The sequence below is a fragment of the Tenrec ecaudatus genome, chromosome 6 (genome assembly GCF_050624435.1).
Source record: "Tenrec ecaudatus isolate mTenEca1 chromosome 6, mTenEca1.hap1, whole genome shotgun sequence".
Classification (NCBI taxonomy): domain Eukaryota; kingdom Metazoa; phylum Chordata; class Mammalia; order Afrosoricida; family Tenrecidae; genus Tenrec; species Tenrec ecaudatus.
The window spans coordinates 85414330-85440261 of NC_134535.1; the positions used below are offsets into that span (position 1 = coordinate 85414330).

The 25932-nt window shown below is 45.4% G+C and overlaps 1 protein-coding gene and 2 pseudogenes across 1 annotated transcript; 1 reads left to right on the forward strand and 2 right to left on the reverse strand.

Annotated features, from left to right (window-relative positions):
• Positions 1-378: 378 nt before the first annotated feature.
• Positions 379-6982, reverse strand: SPMIP11 (sperm microtubule inner protein 11). The gene is made up of 4 exons (XM_075553298.1): positions 6967-6982; positions 3659-3781; positions 1020-1164; positions 379-583 (listed from the first exon to the last, which is right to left on the reverse strand). The coding sequence occupies exons 1-4, from the start codon at positions 6980-6982 to the stop codon at positions 535-537; spliced, it is 333 nt and encodes a 110-aa protein (XP_075409413.1). The 3' UTR covers positions 379-534.
• Positions 6983-8051: 1069 nt separating this feature from the next.
• Positions 8052-9586, reverse strand: LOC142450169 (ornithine aminotransferase, mitochondrial pseudogene; annotated as a pseudogene).
• Positions 9587-23350: 13764 nt separating this feature from the next.
• Positions 23351-23455, forward strand: LOC142452226 (small Cajal body-specific RNA 24; annotated as a pseudogene).
• The last annotated feature ends 2477 nt before the right edge of the window (positions 23456-25932 follow it).

Genomic DNA, 25932 nt, shown 5'->3' on the forward strand with positions numbered 1-25932 from the left:
ATTTAATATATTTAAATATCAATAAAATCAACTTCTTTGTAAAATTCCGTTCTCTGGGACTGTCCTGGGCCTCCGGCGGGGTCAGAAATGGAACTTTCTTGTCTGTCGCCAGAGGGCTGGCTCGCCTGGGTTCCCTCCTGCCAAGGCACAACTGCAGTGTCTTCACAGAGTGATGATGCTAGGCCTTGCAGTCTCATGAGGTCCCCTTGTCACACGTGACATCTCAACCTCCCTGGGAGGGGCCTTCCTGATGTGCAGACTCCTCCCAAGCCATTCACAGGGAGGTCTGGCTCCCACAGGAACCTCTCCCTCCTGCTCTCACAGGAATGGCCCACCACTTCCCTGCCCGCCCCCCCCCCACACACACACCTTCCAGAACACACGAGTGTCTTCTAGTCCAAGCTGTTTACTCTGCTTTCCGGATGCCCCTTCTCTTTAGTCAGTCGTCTGAACCAGGCTATCATCACCCCACTCCACCCCCCACACTTATACTTCCTCCACGGTCCATCTGGTTCTTCTGCAGACATGACTTGCTTAATACAGACAGAAGAGCTTGTCATTGAGGATAGAGTGATTCATGAACCTGGAAAGGTGAGAGAAGGTGGTCAGATTCAGCCTGGCCAGACTGGAACAGGGGTGGGGGGCCTCTCTAAATATAGTCCTGAAGACTGGCCATGAGGCAGGTGGACAGGGGTGGTGAAGAGGAAGTTGGGATACTGCTGATGGATGGTGGTTGGCGGGCTAGGAAGGCAGTCCTGCAGGGAATGCAGCAAGCCTGGGCTCTCATAGGAAGTCTGGAGACACATCTTGGCGTCTGCTCAGGGGTTCCACACAGGGCAGGGGACACCCAAAGACACAGGCCATTTACTCCTGTGAGTGCCCCTACTGCCTAGATTCAGGTGCCGGCTTTTCCTGGTAGTGCCCAACCTCAGCTCCTCTTCCCCACCTCAGAGCTGAGATGAAGCCATATCCAAGGGTTACATCAGGTGAGGGGGCCGTACAACCCCTCCCAGCCTCACCTGGTCACTGGACTTCTCCTGAGACCGTAATGGGGGCCCCGGATCCACGGCACGGTGTCCTCTGGACGCACTCCAGGATCATGTGACCGCCAGAAGCTGAAGTTCTGGGCATCAGTCAAAGGGACCCTGAAGACCTGATTCGGGACTGAATGGGTTGGAGAATGCGCAGGTTGGCAAATTCCTTGCGCTCTCTGTTCCCGGTTGCTGCATGAAAGCAGCACAAGTGCAGCCCAGCAGCTGGGCCTGATCAGGTGCTGAGAGATCCTGGGAATGTGGGTGCCACCCCCTGTTGGCCTGCCTCACTTCTGGATTCTGACCTCTCACAGCCTTCACGGTCAGACGCATCAGTCTTGGTTCTTCCCACTGCCAGTGAGCACATCTCCAAGACAGCTCTGCCCATAGGCTGAGAGGTGGGAAGCAAGTGGTACACCCTCTTAGAAAGTGAGCCTCTTAGATGGGGCCCACTGGTTCATTATTTTTCTTATTTGGGGGCTTACTCATCTCTCTCCTTTTCTTTGTCTCTGAAACAGTGCCATCCTTTGTATGTGCTGGGTAGTTCTTTAAAACTCAACAATGATGACTGCACTATTCAATTTTATGATATATGAATAAAATACAAGTACAAAACCGTTAGACAACAACAGAAACCTCAACAATGATACCACCTCATCTTTGGATATTACTCGTCATTTATCAAGTGCCTCCTCTCATGCTCCACATCTTACATTTGCTTTGCCGTCGAGTCAGTGCTGGCTCATTGCAGATGCTTGTGTGCTTCCGGGACTGTCGCTGTGTATGGGAATAGAAAGCTCAGCCTTTCTCCTGGGGAGCTGCTGGTGGTTTTGAACTGCCTACCATCTGGGTCACAACCCAACATGCAACCACTCCATCACCAGGGATCCTTGCCATGATACATTAGATCAGTGGTTCTCAACCTGTAAGTCAAGACCCCTTTGGGAGTCGAATGATCCTTTCACAGGGGTCAGCCGATTCTTAACAGTAGCAAAATGACAGTTATGAAGTAGTAACGAAAATAATATTAGGTTGGGGGCGGTCACCACCACATGAGGAACTGGATTCAAGGGTCATCGCATTAAGAAGGTTGAGAACCACTGCCTTAGATACTTTGAAAAATTTAAAGATACTAGACTTACCTTGGTGCTTTAATTTCTTTTCACTAATTTGGATAAATCTAATCTAATTATACCAGTGAATTTTACATGAAAGTCTTACGTATTTTCTTCACTTAGAGTTATATTTCCTAGTATATAGTCTTTATATACATTTAAAAAAATTCTGATGTCTTCGGATGTTATATTTTTAGCTTAGCTGTTTTCCTCTGAATTGATAAATGTAAAAATAGTTGCTACTAGAGACAAATAATCACCTTTATTTGTATTTCTTGAAAACTTTGCTCTGAAAGTATTTTTTAATTTAAATTTAGATTCGAATAGAGCCCTAGCGGTGTAGTGGTTATGCACTGAGTTGCTAACTGCAAGGCCAGCAGTTGGAAACCACTAGCTGCTTCAAGAAAGACTCATAAGGAGTGACAGTCTGAGAACCCACAGGAGCAGTTCTACCCTGTCCTGTAGGGTTGCTTTGAGTCAACATTGACTCAGTGGCGTGAGTTTGGAGTTGTTTTTTAATAGATTCACATGTAGTTCAAAGGTGTAATCCAGAGAGCTCCTGGGTACCGTTAACTTATTTCCGCCTGCCCCCCAACAGTAACACCTTGTGAAACTATAGTTCAGTGTCCCAAGCTCAGCTACTGACACAGAACAATTCCATTAGCACAGGACCCTCCCCTTGTGCCCTCACAGCCACACCCACACCCACACCCACACCCACACCCACCTCCTCCATCCACCCTGACCCTGTGGACTTGGAGGCCAGTCGTCTGTTCTCTGTTTCTATAGTGTTGTCATTTTTAGCATGCAACACAAATGGAGCTACACCGGGGCCCAGAGCTCACTTCCTGTGCAGCCTTCTTGGGACTGGCTGTTTCCACACAACATGACGCCCTGCAATGGTTCACCATGTAGATACCCGAATCAGTGGTTGGTCCAAAGGCTTTGGTAAAGGTGCCTCTCCTCTGACTTTCACAACAATGCTAAGAATAGTATCATTCCCCAAGGTACACAGCTAGTTGGGTCCAAGTGGAGTTTAAACAGTCCAATTCCAAAGCCAGTACGTGGTTGACCATGCCTCACAGAAATAGTACATGATAGTGTACAAACTAGCTTCCTAAATTAGTGCATTTTTGATGGAATCTTCACTAATTCTGTGCGATTATAAGCAGGCACCCCGCCCCCCCACCCCCACTTATTTGGCAAATGAAGCTGGTTAATAAAGTATGATATACCAAACAAAATATGTATGAAGTGTTGAATGGAAAAACCAATTTGTTTTAAACTTTCACCCACATCACATTAAAAAAAGAATAATGTGTGACTTTCCTGCAGTGCGACATCCAAAGTGAGGCAGAACGAGGCCTCACACTGGGCCCCCTGCTTCCAAGCTGATGGAGTGATGCTACCATTCCCATTTGACTCTTCAAGCCCACTCTCTTCCTGGCTCTGCGACTACCCATGACCCATCAGATCCCAGACAATTTTTGATGGGCTCAGATGTATACTTACATGTTTTTAACAACACCTTCTGTACAGCTTCCTGGTATCTTCGGTAGCTGTTCTGGTGCACAGAATAATTCCCATCTTCGGAGACGATGTGGGGAAGCCAAGTGGACTCCGGTTCTTGTTGCTCTGAAATGAAAGCAGGCTTGACTCCCGGGTCTCAGGCTTTCCGAGTCAAATCCAAGGGTTGTGACAGGAGGGAGGGAGGAGGGAAAGCTTAGTGTTCATAAGTCCTCCTTCATCCATCTCTTACTGGAACCTCACCTTGAGGGGTCTCCTGGTGGGACCAGAATATTGGATAGATACACAGGTTTGGTGTAGGGTTTTGTTGTTTTTTTTTTAAAGACCTTTCTATTGGTGGATACTTCTTTCCTGGGGCTTGCATACTTGCAAAGCTTCAATTGGTATGAGAAGAATTTATGCTGAGTGATGCCTTGGAGGGTAAATCAAAAAGAATCCCTGGGACAGAGTACCATTGTGGTAATCCCTAATCCTGGCATCCAGACTACTGTGATGAAGTGGTAGAAAGGCACCAGAAAGCTGGCTGTGGACTTAGTGTTCCTTTTCAGATGAAGAGCAGAGGGGCAGAGGCTGAGGTTGGAAAGGCAGTGCAGTGGTTTCCTAGCAAATCAACCCCTCATGTTGTTTGGGAATCCCCTCTGAATAAAGCAAAGCCGGTAGCGCTAGATCAGTGGTTCTCAACCTACCTAATGCCATGACCCTTGAATACAGTTCTTCATGTTGTGACCCCCCCAACCATAAATTTTTGCTGCTACTTCATCACTGTCATTTTGCTACTGTTATGAATTGGGCGACCCTGTGAAAGGGTCATTCGACTCCCAAAGAGGTCTTGAACCAAAGGTTGAGAACCACTGCTCTCTAGGAACGGGAAAGACCCGCCCGTCTACGCAGGGCAGCCTCTTTTGCAGCCGGGCATGGGCATAGAGCTTGGGCTAAACCAATAAAATACATCTGGTCTAGTTCCATTCTCCATTCTTACCAAAGTTGTTAATGTATTCCCTCAATAAACCCTTCATAAGCCCACGTTCTGCCTAAGCAAGCCAGGGTTAGCGTGTATCTTAGAACCCTTCACAAGAGTGGATGGTTTTGAGAAAAATGTAAGACACAAAAGAGCATGACTTGTTAACACCGAGTACAACAATAAAGACAATGTTCTAAACGTGATTGTGGTAATGAAAGCATAGCTAGCTCTTTTTAATATATTCAAACCACTGAATTGTATGGCCTATGAATTATATGGCAAGAAAAAAATTTTTTAATTTAAAAGCAGACTTAGTGGAGGGATGAGCAGAGGGACTACCTGGTCTTTAGTGGCTCCAAGAATCCTGCCTCGGAGGGCGTGGGAGACCTGGCAGGGCTTGACTGAGGGCATGTAACCGAGAGGAATTACTGAAACCCAAATGAAGGCTGAGCATGAGAGTGGGACAAGAGGAAAGTAAAAGGGAACAGAGGAAAGAAGTAGGAGGCAAAGGGCATTTATATGTAAATATATTTATATATGACTATGGGGAAATAGGTCTATGGCATATATTTATAGGTTTAGTATTAAGGTAGCAGATGGACATTGGGCCTCTACTCAAGTACTCCCTCAGTGCAAGAACACTTTGTTCTATTAACCTGGCATTCCATGATGCTCACCTTCCAGACACGATCGCTGAAGACAAAGTGGGTGCATAAGCAAATGTGGTGAATAAAGCTGATGGTGCCCGGCTTTCAAAAGAGATAGCGTCTGGGGTCTTAAAGGCTTGAAGGTGAACAAGCAGCCATCTAGCTCAGAAGCACACCAGCCTGTGCGATCACGAGGTGTGGATGGGATCAGGTATCAAAGAACAAAAAAATCACGTCATTGTGAATGAGAGGGAGTGTGGAGTGGAGACCCAAAGTCCATCGGTAGGCAACTGGGCATTCCCTTACAGAAGGGTCGAGGGGAGGAGAGAAGCCAGTCAGGGTGCAGTATAGCAACAATGAAACATACAACACTCTAGTTCTTTAATGCTCCCCTCCACTATCATGATCCCAATTCTACCTTACAAATCCGGATAGACCAGAGCATGTACACTGGTACAGATAAGAACTGGAAACACAGGGAATCCAGGACAGATAAACCCCTCAGGGCCAATAATGGGAGTCGCGAAACCAGGAGGGTAAGGGAAAGATGGGGGGAGAAGGGAGAAACCAATCACAATGATCTACATATAACCCCCTCCTTGGGGGATGGACAACAGAAAAGTGGGTAAAGGGAGACGTCGGACAGTGTAAGACATGACAAAATAATAATAATTTATAAAGTACCAAGGGTTCATGAGAGAGTGGGGAGCAGGGAGGGAGGGGGAAAATGAGGAACTGATACCAAGGACTCAAGTGGAAAGCAAATGTTTTGTGGATGATGATGGCAACAAATGTACAAATGTGCTTGACACAATGGATGTGTGTATGGATTGTGATAAGCACTGTGTGAGCCCTAAAAGAACGTTAAAAAACAAACAAACGATTCCTACCTCGGATGAGTGGATAGTTGTGCCTTTCATCCATTCCACCACTCAAACCAGAAAAGGACTAGGCCCCTTGCCCGCTCCGCCCCTTCAGTTTCAGCTGCAGATTAAAACCTGGCCCTGCAGCTGAGGTTTGCAAGGCGTCCCTTCTGTTTTTTTCAGGGAGCGGCAGCCTGTTCGACTCCATCAGATCTGTATTGTTCACGGTTACTGATGTTTGTCAGGCGTTGGATCGGAATTTGCCATTCTCACTGGAAGTGAGCGGTTCGCTGACAAGCACAGACTTAGTTGAGGGAGAGGGTGGGAATGCCACTTTTATTCTGGAATTCTCCTCCAGCTCCTGCTTGCTCCCCTTCTTCTTGATTTGGCCTCACAGGTTCATGATCAAAGGAGCCCTAGTGGAGTCGTGGTTACACATTTGGCTGAGGTCCACAAGGTCTGCAGTTTGAAAACCAGCTGTCGAGGGAGAAAGACAGGACTTTCTACTCTCACCAAGGGGTACAGTCTCAGAACAGGGGCAGTTCTACTCTGTCATACAGGGCTGTCCTGAGTCGGCATTGACTCAATGGCAGTGAGTTTGGTTTGGGGTTTGTTGTTCATGATTTCACCTCTGTCCTTCCTCCCTTTGACCCTCCAATGAGCATCTTTAACACACTCCGTCTCAGAGCGGCACCACCAGAAGAGCCACTGTCTGAATCCTCACCTATGACCTTGGAGTGGTGGTGAGATTGAAGTTGTGCTCAGAGTGTACGGTTGGTTCTGGAATCCTGGATGGAACCAGCGAGCTGATTTGCACATTACCTTGGGCTATAGCCATGTTCCTGGAGTCAGTGTCATTTGAATCTGACCATTTGACTTTGGGCAGCATGAAGGTAGCAGAATGTTGGTGCTTACATAGTTGTAACTCAAGGAGAAAGCACCAGAGCATATTCCTAAGTGGGCAGTGGGACAGGAGGTAAAGCAGAGCATGTGGGTTTTCGAGGAGATAAAAATAGCTAATGTTTACTGAAGATGCTTGGCACAGTCTGTAAGGTAGGGATTATTATTATCCTTCTTTTACACACGGGGAAACAGAGGCACGGACAAGTTTAGTAATTCGCCCAAGGTCATATAACACCAGATGGCAGAGCCATGAGTAATTGCTGGTCTGCGGGCAAGTGACGGCGGAAGCTCTTTATGTGGTCCTGAGGCCTCTGACTGATAGTCCTTAAGGGCACAGCCAGCTGATGGTCTCCGTGATCTCACTTTCCAAGTAGCTGGCAACCAGGTTTCCATATGGCTATGCTGGGCAGTGTCACCTACTTGGATGCCTTCCTCCGAATCAAGCAACGGTTGGCATGCTTCCTGCATCACTGCCTGGGAAGTTGAAAGGTACTCTTGGTAACCTATAGCTTCCTTAAGCTGCCAGGATTTGGAAAGCATCAGGGGGGGGAATCATGCCACAGCTGCAGTAAAAGGGCATGGTCTGGATGTAATGAGTGATGTATAGGCAAACATCACTGTGACAAGGTAGGAAAACCCATCATTTGTTGGTTCAGCAGGTTTTTTTTTTTTCACTTTGGAAATACATTTATTGTTTTGAACAAATTAATCAAACACTTAATAGTCATTTGGAAATATTAAACATTTTGTGATTCCAAATACTAACGTCCACAGACTGCATCCTGGTACCTACATGCACCGACACCCACCCTCTTAAGTGTACACCCTCTTAAGTGTACCTTAACCACGTACCCTGCCTCAGCTCTGAAGCTGTTTCTAAAGACTAGACACTCGTCCCGGCAGAGGAGTTCTAACAATTACACAGAAATTATCCGCAAAGGGCTTGATTAGAGAAGGCTGCCAGGGAGAAGACACTGAACAGGATGCAGGTGCCAGTAGGTCCTGGTTCCACTACACAGCCCAGTGCAGGCCGAGATCCACCTGCTTGAGCTACACACAGCAAGGCAGGCAGTCCCTGGGGACAGTGGGAGTGGAAGGACAGGGCGCCCAGCAGACCCTCGGCTGGCTCCCAGCGGCCCCGGCGGCGAGGACCGCCTCAGAAAGACCGGATGGTCTTGTGAATGATCTCCACGGACTCCTGGATCTCATCCTCCTTGATCACCAGCGGCGGCGCAAGTCGGATGATGTCGCCGTGGGTCGGCTTGGCCAGGAGCCCATTGTCTCGAAGGCGGAGGCAGACCTTCCAGGCGTCGTAATCTTTGGTCTCTTTGATAACGATCGCGTTCAATAACCCTTTCCCTCGGACAGCCGTCACAACATCAGAAGGCAGCTTCATGAGCTCGTGTCTCAAGAGAGCACCCATTTTCTCAGCATTTTCCACCAGGTTTTCTTCTTCCAAAACCTTCAGGGCGGTGATGGCCATTCGGCAGCCCAGGGGGTTCCCTCCATAGGTGGAGCCGTGCTCCCCAGGCCTGATGGTGAGCATCACCTCGTCATCACACAGCACCGTAGAGACAGGGTACAAGCCACCAGAGAGGGCTTTGCCCAGAAGCACCATGTCTGGCCTCACGCGTTCGTGGTCAACCGCCAGCCACCGGCCAGTCCGGGCCAGGCCGGTCTGTATTTCGTCAGCAATGAACAGAACCTGGTGCTGGGTGCAGAGTTGGCGCACGCCTGCGAGGTAGCCCGGCTCGGGGATGATCACCCCCACCTCCCCCTGGATGGGCTCCACCATGAACGCGGGGACGTTGGGGTCCTGAAGAGCATGCTCCAGAGCTGGCAGGTCGTTGTAGGGAATGATTTCAAAACCTGGCATGAATGGCCCAAAGCCATCATAGCTGCTCGGGTCTGTGGAGCTGGAGATGGCAGACAACGTTCTGCCCCAGAAGTTGCCGGCTGCAAAGATGATCTTTGCTTTGTATTTCGGAATGCCCTTGACGGTGTAGCCCCACTTAGGGGCCAGCTTGCAGGCGGTCTCCCCCGCCTCCACGCCTGTGTTCATAGGCAGGAGGTTTTGGTAGTTGAAGAGCTTGGTGCCATGTTCTTCGGACTCGCCGAGCACCGTGTTGTAGAACGCCCTGGAGGTCAGGGTCAGTTTCTTGGCCTGGCTTTTCAGGGCGTCCACGATCTTGGGGTGACAATGCCCCTGGTTGACAGCACTGTAGGCACTCAGGAAGTCAAAGTACTTCCTGCCTTCTACGACCCAGACGTAAACACCTTTGCCCTTCTCCAGGGCCACCGGCAGGGGTGGTAGTTGTGTGCTCCATATTTAGATTCCCGTTCGAAAATGTACTCGGGGGACGGAGGGCCCTGGACGGTTTTTTTAGTGGCCACGGACATGCCAGAGGCCACTGAAGAGTGAAGTCCCCGGCGAAGGAGGGTGGCCGCCTGCAGGTGTGCGAGTTTGGAGAGCATCGTTGTGGGTCTGGTGGCAGGGCAAGCAGATCTGACAGCAGAGAGCAAACCGGACTCAGACGTCCACTCCGGTTCAGCAGGTTTTTCACCAACCCAGTTAATAATATAATTCATATGGTTTTTAGTGGTAAATAGACTTGAAATGTCCCAAACAGCTGTGTTTAGAACTGGGCCATACATTGTGGGTTGTCATGTTCAAGGCCATACGTAATGCTTTGATTGGGGCAGGTGTAACATCTGGGACAATGCAAACATGCTTGGGTGGATCTTCCATCTGTGCAACTTAGTGGTGTAGGTTTCTTAGTATTAGAGATCTTCCGGGGGGGCGGTGACATAATGTTAGTTATCTGTTGCCTCTGTTGGTTGGAACTAGGGATAACTGGCTCCCACAATGTTAGGAAGAATGTTAGGAATAGGTCTCCATCCAGAACATTTAATTGTGCTCACGAGGAAGCTGCCATTCTAACAGAACAAGGGGGGTAGTGCATGGTCAAAAATCAGGAAAACTGTTTGCGATGTTAGCATTGTAGCTTTTCACCACACTTACTCAATCTACGTGCTGAGTAAATAATCCAAGATGCCGCCTGAAAAATATGGCATTCGGACAGGAGGAAGCCTGGTCAACCACCTGCAAGGCACAGGTGACACTCTCTTGCTTGCTGAAAATGACGAGGACTTGAAGCATTTCCCTGATGAAGATCCAAGTCTGCAGCCTTTGGGCCGCACTCCAACATTACAGTATGGATTGCGAGTCGGCATAAAGGAAAGCAGACATCCTCAAACTGGCCCGATCAGCTACATTAGGATACATGGAGAGACAAGGGAAGTTGTCCAGGTTTTCATTTTACTTGAACCCACAATCAATGTCCGTGGAAGCAGCAGTCAAGGAAGCAAACGAATTCTACTGGGGACGTGTGCTACAGAGGGCCTCGTTCAAGTGTTTGGAAGCAAAGATTTTACTGTAAGCACCAGGTGAACCTGACCCAAGCCTTGCTATTTTCAATTGTCTCATATGCATAAGAAAACTGGACAACAAATGAAGAAGACTGACGAAGAATTGGTTGATGGTGTTGGTGAAGAATACTGAACAAATCTGGCAGAAGACTGAGCCAGTCATCCTTGGAAGAAGGGCAGCTAGAATGCTCCTGAGGAGGGTGGAGAGACTTGCTCTCAGGTACTTTGGACATGCTATCCGGAGGGACCAGTCTGTGAAGAGCATTATGCTTGGTAAAGAGGAAGATGTAGTAGCTGCATCTATGGATTCAGACATAGCCCATGACTGCGGAGACGGCACAAGACCAGGCGGCGCTTTGTTCTGTGGTCCATAGGGTTATTAGCCAGAACCAACTTGTTGGTACCTCATAACAACTATCACCCAGCTCTTTCCAGAACCCTAACTTCTGGTGGAGGGCATTTTCCTGGTACTCCCAGATGCCTGGTGCATAGTGGTGACAGACACCATGAAACAAACCATACGTGCAGCGGTACTGGCGTTGGTGATGTTCCCACACACAGAGTAACAGCACCATGTCTGGAAATTTATTCGGGGTCAGCTTGAGAGAAAATGTCACAGCATGGGACACTGAAAATGACCACAGTCCAAGAGATCCTATCAGATGCTGAGCACTAGTCTGGTGAAGTTGGCTGGAGCATTAAGATGCATTGGCTGAGTACGATCACGAGGTGCCAAAGGGACCAGGTATAAGGCATCATGCAAAAAAAAAAAGAATATGTGTGTGTGTATATATATGTGTGTGTATATATATATATATATATATATATACCACATTGAATGAAGGGGGAAGTGCAGAGTGCAGAGTGGAGACCCAAGGCCCAAGGCCCAAGTGTCGGCCACTGGAGATCCCCTCATAGAGGGGTTTAGGAGAGGAGATGGGTCAATCAGGGTGCAAGGTAGTACCGACGAAGAGCACAGCTTTCCCCCAGATCCTGGATGCTTCCTCCCCCAACTACCATGATCCGAATTCTACCTTGCAGGGCTGGATAGGGCAGAGGTTGTACAGTGGTACATATGAGGGCTGGAGGCACAGGGAATCCGGGGTGGATGATACCTTCAGGACCAAGGGTGTGAGGGGCGATGCTGGGAGAGTGGAGGGTGAGTGGGTTGGAAAGGGGGAACTGATTACAGGGATCCACATGTGACCTCCTCCCTGGGAGAGGGACGGCAGAGAAGGGGGGGGAAGGGAGACTCCGGATAGAGCAAGATATGACAAAATAATGATGTATAAATTACAAGGGGAGCGGGGAGGGAGGGGAAAAAAAAAAGAGGACCTGATGCAAAGGGCTTAAGTGGAGAGCAAATGCTTTGAGAATGATTGGGGCAGGGAATGTATGGATGTGCTTTATACAATTGATGTATGTATATGTAAGGATTGTGATAAGAGTTGTATGAGTCCCTAATAAAATGTAAAAAAAGAAAAGGGGAAAAAAAAAGAAAGAAAGAAAATGATTAGGGCAAAGAATGTACAGATGTGCTTTATACAATTGATGTATGTATATGTATGGACTGTGATAAGAGTTGTATGAGCCCCTAATAAAACGTTTAAAAAAAAAAAGATGCATTGGCTGAAGTGTGTTTGGAAGATGACCTTGTACCTGTGTCTTCCCTGATGCAAGGATGTTTTCAGGGCTTTGGGAGGAAGTAGGCATGCTAATCAGGAGCATGAACTTAGGGAACCCCAACAACCCCAGGGGCACATTTTCTATATGGCAGCAGCTCCTTCACCTGCATGTCCTTCCTCAGAGTCATGCATGGGTTCAGGATTCTGAACAGGAGACAAAGGAGGACTTGAATCGCACAGGTTACAGACTATGGATGGAGGAGGTGGATTTTCTAGGAAATAAGAATAATTTAAAAAGCTAACACTTACTGAATGTGCTTTGTACAACTCTATAAGGTAGGTACTATTATTATCTGCATTTAAAAATCATTTTATTGGGGGCTCTTACAACTCTTATCACAATCCATACATCCATCCATTGTGTCAAGCACATTGTACACTTGTTGCCATCATCATTCTCAAAACATGTTCTTTCTACTTGAGCCCTTGGTATCAGCTCCTCATTTTTCCCCTCCCTCCCTGCCCCCCGCCCGCCGTTATATGTATTTTACAAATAGGGAAAGGAAGCAGAGAAAAGCCTGGGAGTTTGTCTGTGGTCACATAACTGGCATTTAGCAGAACTATAATTTTAGTCCAAGTAGCTTGGCTTCAGAGCCCATGCTCTTAACCACCATGCTAAATTACTTCTTGAAATATTTAATCAGGGCTTCCAGAAAAGACCCAGGACTAAGGAAAACACGGACTAATAGAACTGACCTCTTGATTGACTTCCTGATGTAGAAGTCTCCTGCCAAGGATGCCTTTCTCCCCACACTACTTGAATTGGTGGGGGCGGCGGGAGCAAGAGTTGTGTAATGACTAGTTGACCACTACCTTGATCCAGGGGCAGAGCACTGCTACCCTGAACTCCACCCAAACTGGAATATCATTTCCTGTGGCCAGTATCTAGGGAAGAGCGAAAACTGGAATTTGGTGGGCTACTCTGCCCATGAATTGGACCAGTCATAATGGGAAAAGCCAGAAAGGGATGGCTGAGCCTCGGTGGGGAAAGTGGCCAGTCTGCTGCAGTACAGACAGTCACACAGCCCGACAGGAGGTGGGCCCACTTCCAAGCTTTGACGGCCGCAGCTATGAGTATCCTGAGTCCCTCTGCTCCTTCCTCACTTTCCGGCGAAAATAGGGGATATGTGTCTAAAGGAACTAAGAGACCATGTGGGTGCTTCCCAAGATACGCTTCTAGAACTCCAGTCAGTTCATCCATTGGGTGGAGCTCCGCTGACTCAGTGCTTAAGTACTCAGCTAAGTGGAAGGTCAGCAGTTCAAACCCGTTAGCTGCTAGGCCAGAGACTGACGTGACAGTCTCCCTCAGTGGAGATTCCAGCCCTGGAAACCCTATGGAACAGTTCTACGCAGTCTTGTTGGGTTGTTGTGAGTCAGCGGCAACTGGAAATCATTTCCTTTTGTTAGGAATCCCTGGGCGGCACAGTTAACACTCAGCTGCTCACCGAAAGATCAGAGGTTTGAGTCCACGCAGGCACGCCTCACAAGAAAGCCCTGGCGACCTGCCACAGAAACTTCATGGACCACAGTTCTACTCTGACTCCAGACAAGAGCAACTGAGAATGATTTGGAAAGTTCGGGCGAGTTCTAGGAACTTGTTTGAAAAGCCAGGACAACACTGCCCTCTGCTGGAATTTGAGAAGGGTATCGCCCCGCTACATGAACCAGGCGCGCCAGAAAACAGACCAGGAGACCTAGGAGATTAGCAGAAAATACTGCCCTGCGGAGAGTGGGGGTGGGAGGACATCGACTGTGTCTTCTGACAGGTGCCAGAAATGAAAGCATATGTGTGATATGCTCAGCTGTGTCCAAAGACCTGGAGTGTAGCCTTTCTCTGAATGCCTTCATGTGGAACAAGGATCACTCCATGGCGTGAATGCCTCTGGCACAGGGAAGAAAGGGGCAGCAGTGGAAGAAGCTGGTGTGAGGCAGGCCTCTAGAATGCCGGGTCTTGACGCTCAGATGGCGAGAAGGCAGGCACTGGAGAGTTAGCAGGGAAAGGTGTCATCCACTGTCTTAGAACACGAAGGAAGGTCGTCTCTTCCTACTTTCCACTCCCAGCGAGTTGCCTGAGCCTGGGTTCTGAGTGCCCAGAGTTGGGTGAAGAGGAGCTCTAGCTACAAATGGAAGAGTGGGTAAACAGGAGACCAGCGCTCAAAGCAGAGAGTGAGATTCACCCAAGGAGAAGGCAGTGTTTCCCTGGGCAAGGGAGACAAGGGAAAAGCCAGGCACTTTAGAGACGATGGCATCAATTGACCAACCGCTAAAAGCTGAGCTCAATTTGCAGGGACAGCCGGTATTAGAAGCAAGAAGGGTGAGTCTGAGAGCGGAAGGAATCTACTGACTGATGGGCATGAGAGTTCTGGTCACAGGTCAGACGTATTCTGTGTGCAACTAGATCTGACCAGGCTTCAGGATGTGGATGAAATATCCTTTGAAGCCTCCTCAAGAAATCTATGTTAAAATGAACGCTTTCCCTGCTTTACCCTATCTTTGCACAAATATCTTGCGTAGTGGGTAAAAATATTTTCATCAAGCTGATGGTGCCTGGCTATCAAAAGATACAGCGTCTGGGGTCTTAAGGCTTGAAAGTAAACAAGCGGCCATCTAGCTCAGAAGCAACAAAGTCACATGGAAGCAGCACACCAGCCTGTCTGATCACGAGGTGTCCAGGGGATCAGGTATCATGCATCACATCAAAAAACAAAACATCTATCAATGTGAATGAAGGGGAATACGGAGTGGGGACCCAAAGCCCATCTGTAGCCAACTGGACATCCCCTTACAGAAGTGTAGAGGGGAGGAGACAAGCCAGTCAGGGTGCAGTGTAGCAACGATGAAACATACATCCTCTAGTTTTTTTTTAAATCATCCTCTAGTTCTTAAATGCTTCCTCCCCTCACTATCATGATCCCAATTATACCTTACACATCCAGCTAGACCAGAGGATGTACACTGTTACAGATAGGAACTGGAAACACAGGGAATCCAGGACAGATGATCCCTTCAGGACTAGTGCTGAGAATGACGATACTGGGAAGGTGGAGGGAGGATGGAGTGGAAAGGGGGAACTGATTATAAGGCTTTACGTATAACCTCCTCCCTGGGGGATGGACAACAGAATAGTGGGTGAAGGGAGATGTTGGACAGTATAAGATATGACAAAATAATAATTTATAAGGTATCAAGGGTTAAAGATGGAGGTGGGGGCGGGGAGGGAGGGGAACAAATGAGGAGCTGATACCAAGGGCTCAAGTAGAAAGAAAATTTTGAGAATGATGAGGGCAACAAATGTACAAATGTGCTTGACACAATGGATGGATGGATTGTGATGAGTTGTATGAGCCCCCAATAAAATAATTAAAAATATTTTTCTCATAGGAAAAGTTTCTGTAAATAGTAAGTTATATATGCTTTATAATTTCCCCAAGCATTGCTGAACAGTTCTCAAATGTGTGTTATCAGATGCTGTCAAGTTGATTCCGGCTCACAACAACCCCATGTGACAGTGGAACTTCCCCACTAGATTATTTTTAGCATTTTATTTTGTAACTACTGCTTGTTTATTTGTTTATCTAAACAGTTTCGGTAGCACTTCATCCATATGCCATACAATTCAATAATTCAACCATTTCCAGGAGAGTTGTACAATCATTACCATATTCAATTCTCGACCACTTTCTTCTTCCCTGGACTCATCATTATTCATGTAATTATTATATTATGTGCGGGGTGGGAGAGGCCTTGGGTACCACTTTATTTTTCCCAACAGTTTTATTGGCACATAACTCAGCTATCATACAATTGAACACTTCAATTGTTCAACCACATCAAGAGGACTTATACAATCACTACCATGATATTTTTTTCTAATTGTGGCAAAAATATACGCAACAAAACATCCAATTTCACAAATTCTACCTTTACCATTCCATGCCATTGATTGTACTCTTCATGTGTGCAACCATTGTCGATCTCCGTTCCCAAGTATTCCACTAGCACTGACTTAAACTCAACGCCCCTACACGACGACTCTTTCCCCTTCACCCATGGTCACCATTCGGCAAGTTTGGTTTCTTTCTTCTTTGTTAGTAGTCTTCTTGATATAGTTTTCACATATCATATACTTCCATGGTTAAATTGCTTTCAAAATGTTGAGTTTTCTTGCCCTTATTCTTTATGGGAGCAGATCACCAGCTGGTTTGCCTTTCCCGTGGAGTGCTTTCGAGCCACCAAGCATTAAATAAGCAGGAAGGGTGGTGAAGAAAGCATATGGTTCTTGCAATTGGAATAGTATCTCGAGTCTTAAAGGCTTGCATTCAGCTATGAAGTGAGGTATCCACTAAGTCCACCAGGAGGAAGCACACCAGCCTGTGTGAATCAAAATGACTGTGGGAAACAGAAAGATTTCTCCCAAGTTGTCTCCCGTAAATATATGCCAAATTTAGCCGCTTGCTACACATGGCAAATGGCTATACATTTGGAGGTCAACAGAAGGTTTATCAGCCATCTAGAGCAACCAGTCACACTGTTTATCTCACAAGTAGGGCCCACTCCTTTCTGATAAAGACAGTAGTTGACTGTTTCCTTGTAGGAGACCCCAGAGAGGTCAAGCCCACCCAAGGGTGACGAGGTTAGGCCGCAATCATGAATCTAGGGTCCGCCCATCTTGTCACATGTTTACCTCTAGTTCCGCCCCTTCAAATGTGCACACCCCAGCTCATCCCCTTCCTGTCATGCTTATGCCTATCGTACATCCCCTCCCTATGATGTGTGTGCTTATTGTACTGCCCCTTACTGTGACATGTGGTTATCTGTAATCATGCCCCCCTAAGTAGTTATAAGCCTTGGTTCACAATATATATCTCGCTGGCCCTTGCTCTCGCTCTCCGGCTCTCCCCATGAGGACCACCAAATGGGGCTGAGGTGAGCATGCTACCATGAAATGTGTCTGACTCCATGATTTCAATCTCTCTTCTATTTTACATCCACTATGACTTTATTATAATCTTTATGTATCTTAACTGCTAACCGTACAATTGCGCTTACTGAACCCGTGATTAGTTGTGGGGGGCTGGCCTTTCCCCAACAGATGACAATAACAAAATATAAATATGATGAAGGAAAAAGTATCAGAGAATTAAATTGGGAACATGCAATTTATAGAAGGCTATGGAGGATGGTGGGGACTCAAAATCCATCTGCAGAGTGTTTGGTCAGATTGGGCCTCTGGCAGATCCCCTCTAATCACAGGTGAGGAACTTGAACAGCTTTACTATCAGACAGAGATTATTGTGAACTTGATTATGGTGAATTGAACCATAGTATAATATTTGGCCCGTTGACCTCCCTCCTGACCCAAGCTGAATTTGCTCAATGCTAAAGTATTTCTTGATAGTTCCATGAAAGAAATTTCTTCTCTGGTTTCTAAAATATTGTCAGTCAAAAAAATTAATGAATAAATAAAAATAAAATATTGTTGGTGGTTTTTCTTTCATACTCTTTTTATAATTTACTAATTTTTTTCTTTCAGTTTCATTTCATTTTGTTTTAGCTTTTTATTGTTTCTGGTAGAGCTCCTAGTTTCGGAAGTACAGAAGGATGCATAAAGACAATCACTGAGGGGGAGTCGATTACAGGGATCTACATATAACTTCCTCCCTGGGGAATGGACAACAGAAAATTGGGTGAAGGGAGATGTTGGAGACAGTGTAAGATATGACAAAATAATAATTTATAGGGTATCAAGGGTTCTTGAGGGAGTGGGGAACAGGGAGGGAGGGGGAAATGAGGACCTGATGCCAAGGGCTTAAGTGGAGAGCAAATATTTTGAGAATGATGATGGCAATGGATGCACAAACGTGCTTTACAAAATTGACGTATGTATGGATTGTGATGAGAGTTGTACAATTAAAAAAAAGACAATAACTGATGCAATGGTTTATCAAGAAGGGGGGAAGGAGCATTGGTGCTGACTGTCATGCTGTGTATACAACTCTGTTTTAGAAGTGGTTTAACTATGGACATGTATGATCCAAGAGGATTGAATCAAGAGCACTACTTAAAAAAAAGAGGAAAGAAAGCAAACTTGACTTCGGTGGTTAGCATGGATGAAGGAGGAAGAGTTTTTTGCTTAAGAGGCACTGAGTTCAATTTCATGGTGGTAAAACAGTTTGGAGAGTGATACCAATAATGGTTGTACACAACATGAAGAGCATAATCAATGACAATGAATTATACATGTAGAAGTTATTGAACTGGTGAATGTTTTGTTGTGTATATTTTTGCCAAAATTAGAAAACAATTACATGAGTAACAAGGAATATGGGAAAAAGAAAATGTAAAATCATTTGTGGTAAAGATGATACAACTCTTCTTGAATTGCATGATATGTGAATGAAGTGCCAATAAAACCTTATTCTTCCCCCCAACTACCATGATCCGAATTCTACCTTGCAGGACTGGATAGGGCAGAGGTTGTACACTGGTGCATATGGGAGCTGGAGGCACAGGGAATCCAGGGTGGATACCTTCAGGACCAGGGATGTGAGGGGCGATACTGGGAGAGCAGAGGGTGAGTGGGTTGGAAAGGGGGAACCGATTACAAGGATCCACATGTGACCTCCTCCCTGGGAGACGGATGGCAGAGAAGGGGGTGAAGGGAGACTCTGGATAGGGCAAGATATGACAAAATAACAATCTATAAATTATCAAGGGCTCATGAGGGAGTGGGGAGCGGGGAGGGTGGGGAAGAAAAAAAGAGGACCTGATGCAAAGGGCTTAAGTGGAGAGCAAATGCTTTGAAAATGATCAGGGCAAAGAATGTACAGATGTGCTTTATACAACTGATGTATGTATATGTATGGATTGTGATAAGAGTTGTATGAGCCCCTAATAAAATGTAAACAAAACAAAACAAAACAAAAACACTGGTTCTTTTCTTTTTTTAATTTGAAGGCAGGCATTATGAGCTTCATTTACAGGTGAGGAAATTGAGACATGGTAAATTCGAGTAGTGTAAGCTAGTCCCTTTGAACTAAATTTTAGCCTTTGGGTATCTGATATAAAGCTGAGTTTTGAAGATTGAGGATATATGATGCTCACCTTCCCGACACAACCGCTGAAGACAAAGCAGGTGCATAAGCAAAGGTGGCGAAGAAAACTGATGGTGCCTGGCTATCAAAAGATATAGCTTCTGGGGTCTTAAAGGCTTAAAGGTAAACAAGTGGCCATCTAGCTCAGCAACAACAAAGGCCACATGGAAGAAGCACACCAGCCTGTGCGATCACGAGGTGCCAAAGGGACCAGGTATCAGGCATTATCAGAACAAAAAATCATACCACTGTGAATGAAGGGGAGAGTGCAGAGTGGAGACCCAAAGCCTATTTGTAGGCCACTGGAGAGCCCCTTGCAGAGGGGTCTTGGGGAGGAGATGAGCCAGACAGGGTGCGATGTAGCAACGATGAAAAATACAACTTTCCTCTAGTTCCTAAATGCTTCCTCCCCCAACCGGCCCCCAAGCTATCATGATCCCAATTCTACCTTACAAGTCTGGCTAGAGCAGAGGATGGAAACTGGTACAGATAGGAACCAGAAACACAGGGAATCCAGGGCGTATGCTCCCTTCAGGACCAGTGGTGTGAGTGGCGATACTGGGAACATAGAGGGAGGGTGGGTTGGAAAGGGGGAACTGATTACAAGGATCTACATGTGACCTCCTCCCTGGGGGACAGACAACAGAAAAGTGGGTGAAGGGAGACGTTGGACAGGGAAAGATATAACAAAATAATAATTTATAAATTATCAAGGGTTCATGAGGGAGTGGGAGTGGGGAGGGAGGGGGAAATGAGGACCTGATGCCAGGGGCTTAAGTGAAGAGCAAATGTTTTGAGAATGATGAGGGCAATTAATGTACAAATGTGCTTTACCCAATTGATGTATGCATGGACTGTGATAGGAGTTGTATGAGCCGTCTACTTGGGTCCCCGTGTTGGCTCTTTTGTCAAGAGGGAAAAGCCCTGGCTGCATAGCGATAAGACACTCAGTTGCTAACCCAAAAGTTGGCAGTCGAGCCCACCCACCGCTCTGCAGGAGTGACATGGGACACAGTCCTTCTGTAAAAGATTTACAGGATTGCGGTCGTTCTACTCAGTCCTAGAGAGGCCTGGACTCCAGCGCACTGGGGGTGTCGGGGACAATGAGGTGGGAAAGGAAGGAAGGAGGCTGTGACTGGCAGCATGTTTGATTTCATGTGTTGACTCACTGTGAGTTTTCAGTACGTCTGTAATGAGGAAAGCTTACGTGGGCCCTTTTGAGAGGAATGTTAACACACTCACACCTACTAGGAGGAAAGAAGAAGGAAAAAAAGTCTATTCTTCAAAGTTTTGTGAATGATTTAAAAATATCATGATGGTAATAGTGCTTTGAGTGAAGTACATGAATATGAATAGGTTTATTTTTATCATTACTATTAAAGCTCTAGCTAAGGGGCCGGAAAAGAATGTGGATGACTGGAATATGGGATAATATTCAAAGCGGAAGAGCAGGTGGACATAAAAGGGTCAAATCACCTAAAGGAGTATTGCTAACAAAGCAAACTCACCCCAAAAGAAAGGGGGCCAGGGAATAGTTCTAGAGACAAGAGTGGATAACACATGGGAATCGTGCAAGAGCGGGTGGTTTGTGTAAGAGTAAAAAGAGTCAGGATCTGCGGTTGCCTTAAATCGATGGACATAGAAGTTGGGGTTAGAAAGACTGGGGTGGGCAAGGGGGAAGTGGGTTTGTTAGGAGATCAACAGGATGCTGCATTCTATCCAAAACCTCACCACTCTTGTGAATTGCTTAAAACAGTCCCAGAGTGAGGGACAGGTAAGAGGCAAGTTCTCTATTGCAGTCCGCACGTCACAGAACCATCTGTGCTTTGCTGCGCCTTTCTGTTGAAACTCTTGGGAGTATCTCATTGCCATTGAATTGATGCTGAACTGCCCATGGGTTTCTGAGACTGCAACTCTTTACAAGAGTAGAAAGTATAATTACTTTATAATAACACAAGAGGTGAGGGAGGCCTGTGGAGTTTAACACTTGCCACAATCACCCTATATGTAACTGGATCTAATGTGAGTTTACTGAACAAGGACAGATTCTCTAAACCTCAAAACGCATTGCAATCGAGTTGATGCTGACTCATCGCAACTCTACAGGGCGGGATAGAACTTGCCCTGTGAATTTCTAAAACTGGGTAGAATTTCCCCTGTAAGGTTCTGAGACTGTAACTGTTAATGGGAGTTGAAAACCTCATCTTTCTCTCTTGGAGCAGCTGGTGGTTTGAACTGCTGACCTTTTGGATCACAGCCCAACTTCTGACATTGACACCACCAGGGCTCCTTAAGGTTAGAGTATATTAGTAGATAACAGGCCTCCGGTTCATTCTGAGAGAATCATCTTGTACATCATGCCTACTGATCCAGCAACTACAACCAAGCAGGTCAGCAGTGCTCTTTGCCATGATACAAACACAAGGGTATGTTCTTCAGTAATCTAGCTGAGAAGAATTACTAAGAGGCAGAAGAAAGGAGAGTGTGATGGTGGGGCTGGAGGAAGGTAAAAGGAAACAGGAAAGATCTAGGAAACAAAGCTATGGATAGAGGTATAAACATAGGTGTCCACTTATGTAAATATATTGATTCATAAAAATAGAGGTATTGGCCTAGGTACATATATTTAGATGGCAATACATTGAGGAAGTGGACGGACTTTGGGCCTCTGCTCAAGTCCTCCCTCAATGCAAGAATGCTTTGTTCTCACAACCTAGCATTCTGTGATACTCACCCTTCCTACATGATCGCTCAAGACAAAATGGATACGTAAGCAAATATGCAGAAAGCTGCTTGTGCCTGCATATTAAAAGATACAGTATCTGGGGTCTTAAAGGCTTGAAGTTAAACAAGCAGCCATTCAGCAGAGAAGCAACAAGTCCACATGGAAGAAGCACACCGTCTATGCGATCATGAGGAGTCATTGGGACCGTGTAATAGGCATCAGAAGACACATAACAAACAAACAAAAATCATATTGTTGAGAACAAGGGGGTCAGAGCAGAGACCCCAAACCCATTTGTAGTCAATAGGACATCCCCTCACAGGAAGGTCATAAGGAAGGAATGAGTCAACCAGGGCACAGTATATCACCAATGAAACACACTGTATTCCTCTGGTCTTTGAGGTTTTCTCACCTCCCCCTTTCCCCTCCCCCCCACAGCATCATGACCCGTCCTGCCTCCTTTCAGTTCTAGCTACACTGGAGCATGTGCACTGGTACAGATAAGAACTCACAACACACGGTATCCAGGTCAGATAAACCCCTCAGGTACAGAATTGGGAGTATCGATACCAGGAGGGTAGGGAGAAGGTACAAGGGGAGGAAGGTGGAACCAATGACAATGATCAGTGCATAATCTTCACCCCAGGGGAATGAACAACAGAAATATGGATGAAGGGAGACAGAGGTCGATGTAAGATATGAAAACAATAATTTGTAATTTATCAAGGGATAATGAAGGCGGGAGGGCGGGGAGGGCATAAAAAGGAGCTGATGCCAAGGGCTCAAATAGAAAATAAATGTTTAGGGCAGCGGTTCTCAGCCTTCCTCATGCCACGACCCATTCACACAGTTCCTCATGTGTGAGGACCCCCGCCATAAAGTTATTTTTGTTGCTACTTCATAACTCATTTTGCTACTGTTATGAATCATCATGTTAATATCTGATAAGCAGAATGTATTTTCATTGTTACAAATTGAACATCATTAAAGCACAGTGATTAATCACAAAACAATATATAATTATATATTGTGAAATATTTATTTCTAATGACAAATAAATGAAATTTTGTCTTGAAGCAGGGTGTAGCATGAATAACAGTCTTCACGCCAGGTACTCATGTGGGCAGACCCGCCTGGAGATGGATAGAGGAGCGGTATCTCGGTTCCTAAGACCATGTGTTTTCCCACGGTCTTAGCAACCCACAGGTTGAGAACCATTGGTTTAGAACATGATGATGGCAACATATGTACAAATATGCCTGATACAATTGATGTATGGAATGCTATAAGAACTGTACGAGTAAAAAAAAAATTAAAAAAAAAAGAACTGTACGAGTTCCCAATAAAATGATTAAAAAAGAAGAAGAAAAAGTGTATTTCGAAGATAACTCTTTATAAATGTCCTAGAGAAATATAGTAGCATTCTGTTCACCCTTTGCAAGTACAAAGGGTGGATCGTTCCACTACTGACACACACACACAAAGGTTAAACTCAGAATAAAGTGGCTATAACTCCCCCCCCCACCCCCCGCAAAAAACAAACAAACAAAAAAAGAAAAAGTGTATTTCTGTGCATGTCCTAGTAAAAGCAAAGAAAACTCCAGTCACAGGGGACAAAAAAGTGAGGAGTTCAAACATATTACTTTTTAATTGTATAGCATTTACATACAAAGTCAGGTCCTAAGTTTGTAGTAGTAATCTTCATAATTTTAACTTTAACATAAGTGGTATATATTTGCTGAAATGTAGCATACATTTAATATAATACTAACATGGGAAATAATATTAACATAACAAATGTAAAAATGGTGGAAACATTTAACATGAAAGCTTGTGTGTAACATGTAAATTGTTTTATTGTCTGTTTCATAAGACATGGTATTTAATATTACTCTACGCAGATGTAAGCTGACAAGTATTGCTACAAAGTCAGAGAACCTTTATGAAACAAAACTAAGGAGTCACTGTAGGTTATATGTTGGGCTGCTAACCACAAAGTCAGCAGTTCGAAACCATCTCAGCTGCTCTGAGGGAGGAAGGTGAAGCTCTCTACTCCTGTAAAAAGCTACAGTCTCGGAAACCCACAGGAATAGTTCTACTCTGTCTTACAGAGTTGCTGTGAGTTGGAATGGACTTAATGGCTTATCAAAATGTGAAGAGAGTTTCTTGACATATCCTCCAACTCGGTGTAAACACTTCTGGAGATGGGGTTTCCATCTCTCTAACCAGTCCCCACAAAATCCTACCACAACAAAGGGGCAGTTTTGGCATTCTTTTTTTTAAATTTCTTTTTTAAAATTATGTTATTGGGGGCTCGTACAATTCCCATCACAATCCATACATCCATCCATTGTGTCAAGAACATATGTACATTTGTTGCCATCATTATTCTCAAAACAAGTTTTGGCATTCTTGAGGGTGTAAATGGTACTATTAAATGTTCTTTTGAGTTTGGGGAACAAAAAGAAGCCTGAAGGGGCAGAATCAGGGCTTAGGATGGATGAGGTAAGGTTTCCCCATTAGATTCTTGTAGGGTAGGCCTTGTTACTTTACAAGAATAAATAGGTGCATGGTTGTGATGGAAAAAAAATTCAATGCAACAACTTGCCTGGACTTTTTCTCACCCCCACAATTTACAATTTTCTTAAAACCTTTTCAAAATAAGCCCCATTGTTGTTCTGTGTCCTTTGAGAAAAATCTGTCAAGCTCACCTCTTTGTAGTCACCCCAAACACCAGTCACCATAGCCTACTGAGTTGAACTTTTTACCTTGAACCTGAAAGTTTGCTGGAGCCAAGATGATGTTGTTGTTGGGTGCCCTTGAGCCGTTTCCACCTCTCAGTGACGCTGTGTACAACAGAACAAACCACTACCCAGTTCTGTGCCATCCTCACAACTGTTCACAGGTCTGAGCTCATTCTTGCAGCCACTGTGCCAATGAGATGGCCTGGAGGGCCTTCCTCTCTTTCGCTGCCCCTCGACTTTACCAAGCATGAGGTCCTTCTCCAGGGTCTGGTTTCTCCTGATAACATGCCCAAAGTTCTTGAGAAAGTCTCACTATCCTTGCCTCTAAGGAGCATTCTGACCATACTTCTTCCAAGACAGATCTTTGTTCTTTTAGCAGTCCGTGGAACTTTCAATACTGTTCGCAAGCACCACAATTTAGTTGAATCATTTTTTTCTTCTACCTTCCTTATTCAATGTTTAACATTCACATGTCAATGAGGCAATTGAAAATACCATGGCTTGGGTTCAGGCACCTTCATCCTCAAAGTTACATCCTTGCTTTTCAATACTCGAAAGAAGTCTTTTTAAAAAATCATTTTATTGGGAGATCATACAGATCTTATCACAATCCATACATACATTCATGTGTCAAGCAAATTTGCCCTCATCATTCTCAAAACATTTTCTACTTGAGTCCTTGGTATCAATTCCTCACTTTCCCTCTCCCTTCCTCCCTCGGAACCCTTGATAATTTATAAATTATTACTATTTTTTCTTTTTTTTTCATGTCTTACACTGACCAATGTGTCTCTTCCCCCACTTTTCTGTTGTCCATCCCCCTGGGAGGGGGTCTAAAGAAGTCTCATAACAAGAGATTTACCCAATGCAACATGTCTTTTGATCTCTTGCCTGCAGTTCCATGAGCACTGATTGTGGATACAAGCAAGATGAAATCCTTGACGTCAATCTTCTCTCCATTTATCATGACGTTGGTTCAGTTGTGAAGATTTTGGTCTTCTTTACTTTGAGTTGTAATCTATACTGAAGGCTGTAATCCTTGATCTTTATCAAGAAGCACCTCAAATCCTCCACTTTCAGCAAGCAAAGTTTTGCCATCTGCATATCGAAGGTTATTAATAAACCTTCCTCCAAATCCTGATGCCACATTCTTCTTTATATAATCCATCTTCTCTCATTATTTGCTCAGCATATACAGAATAGGTATG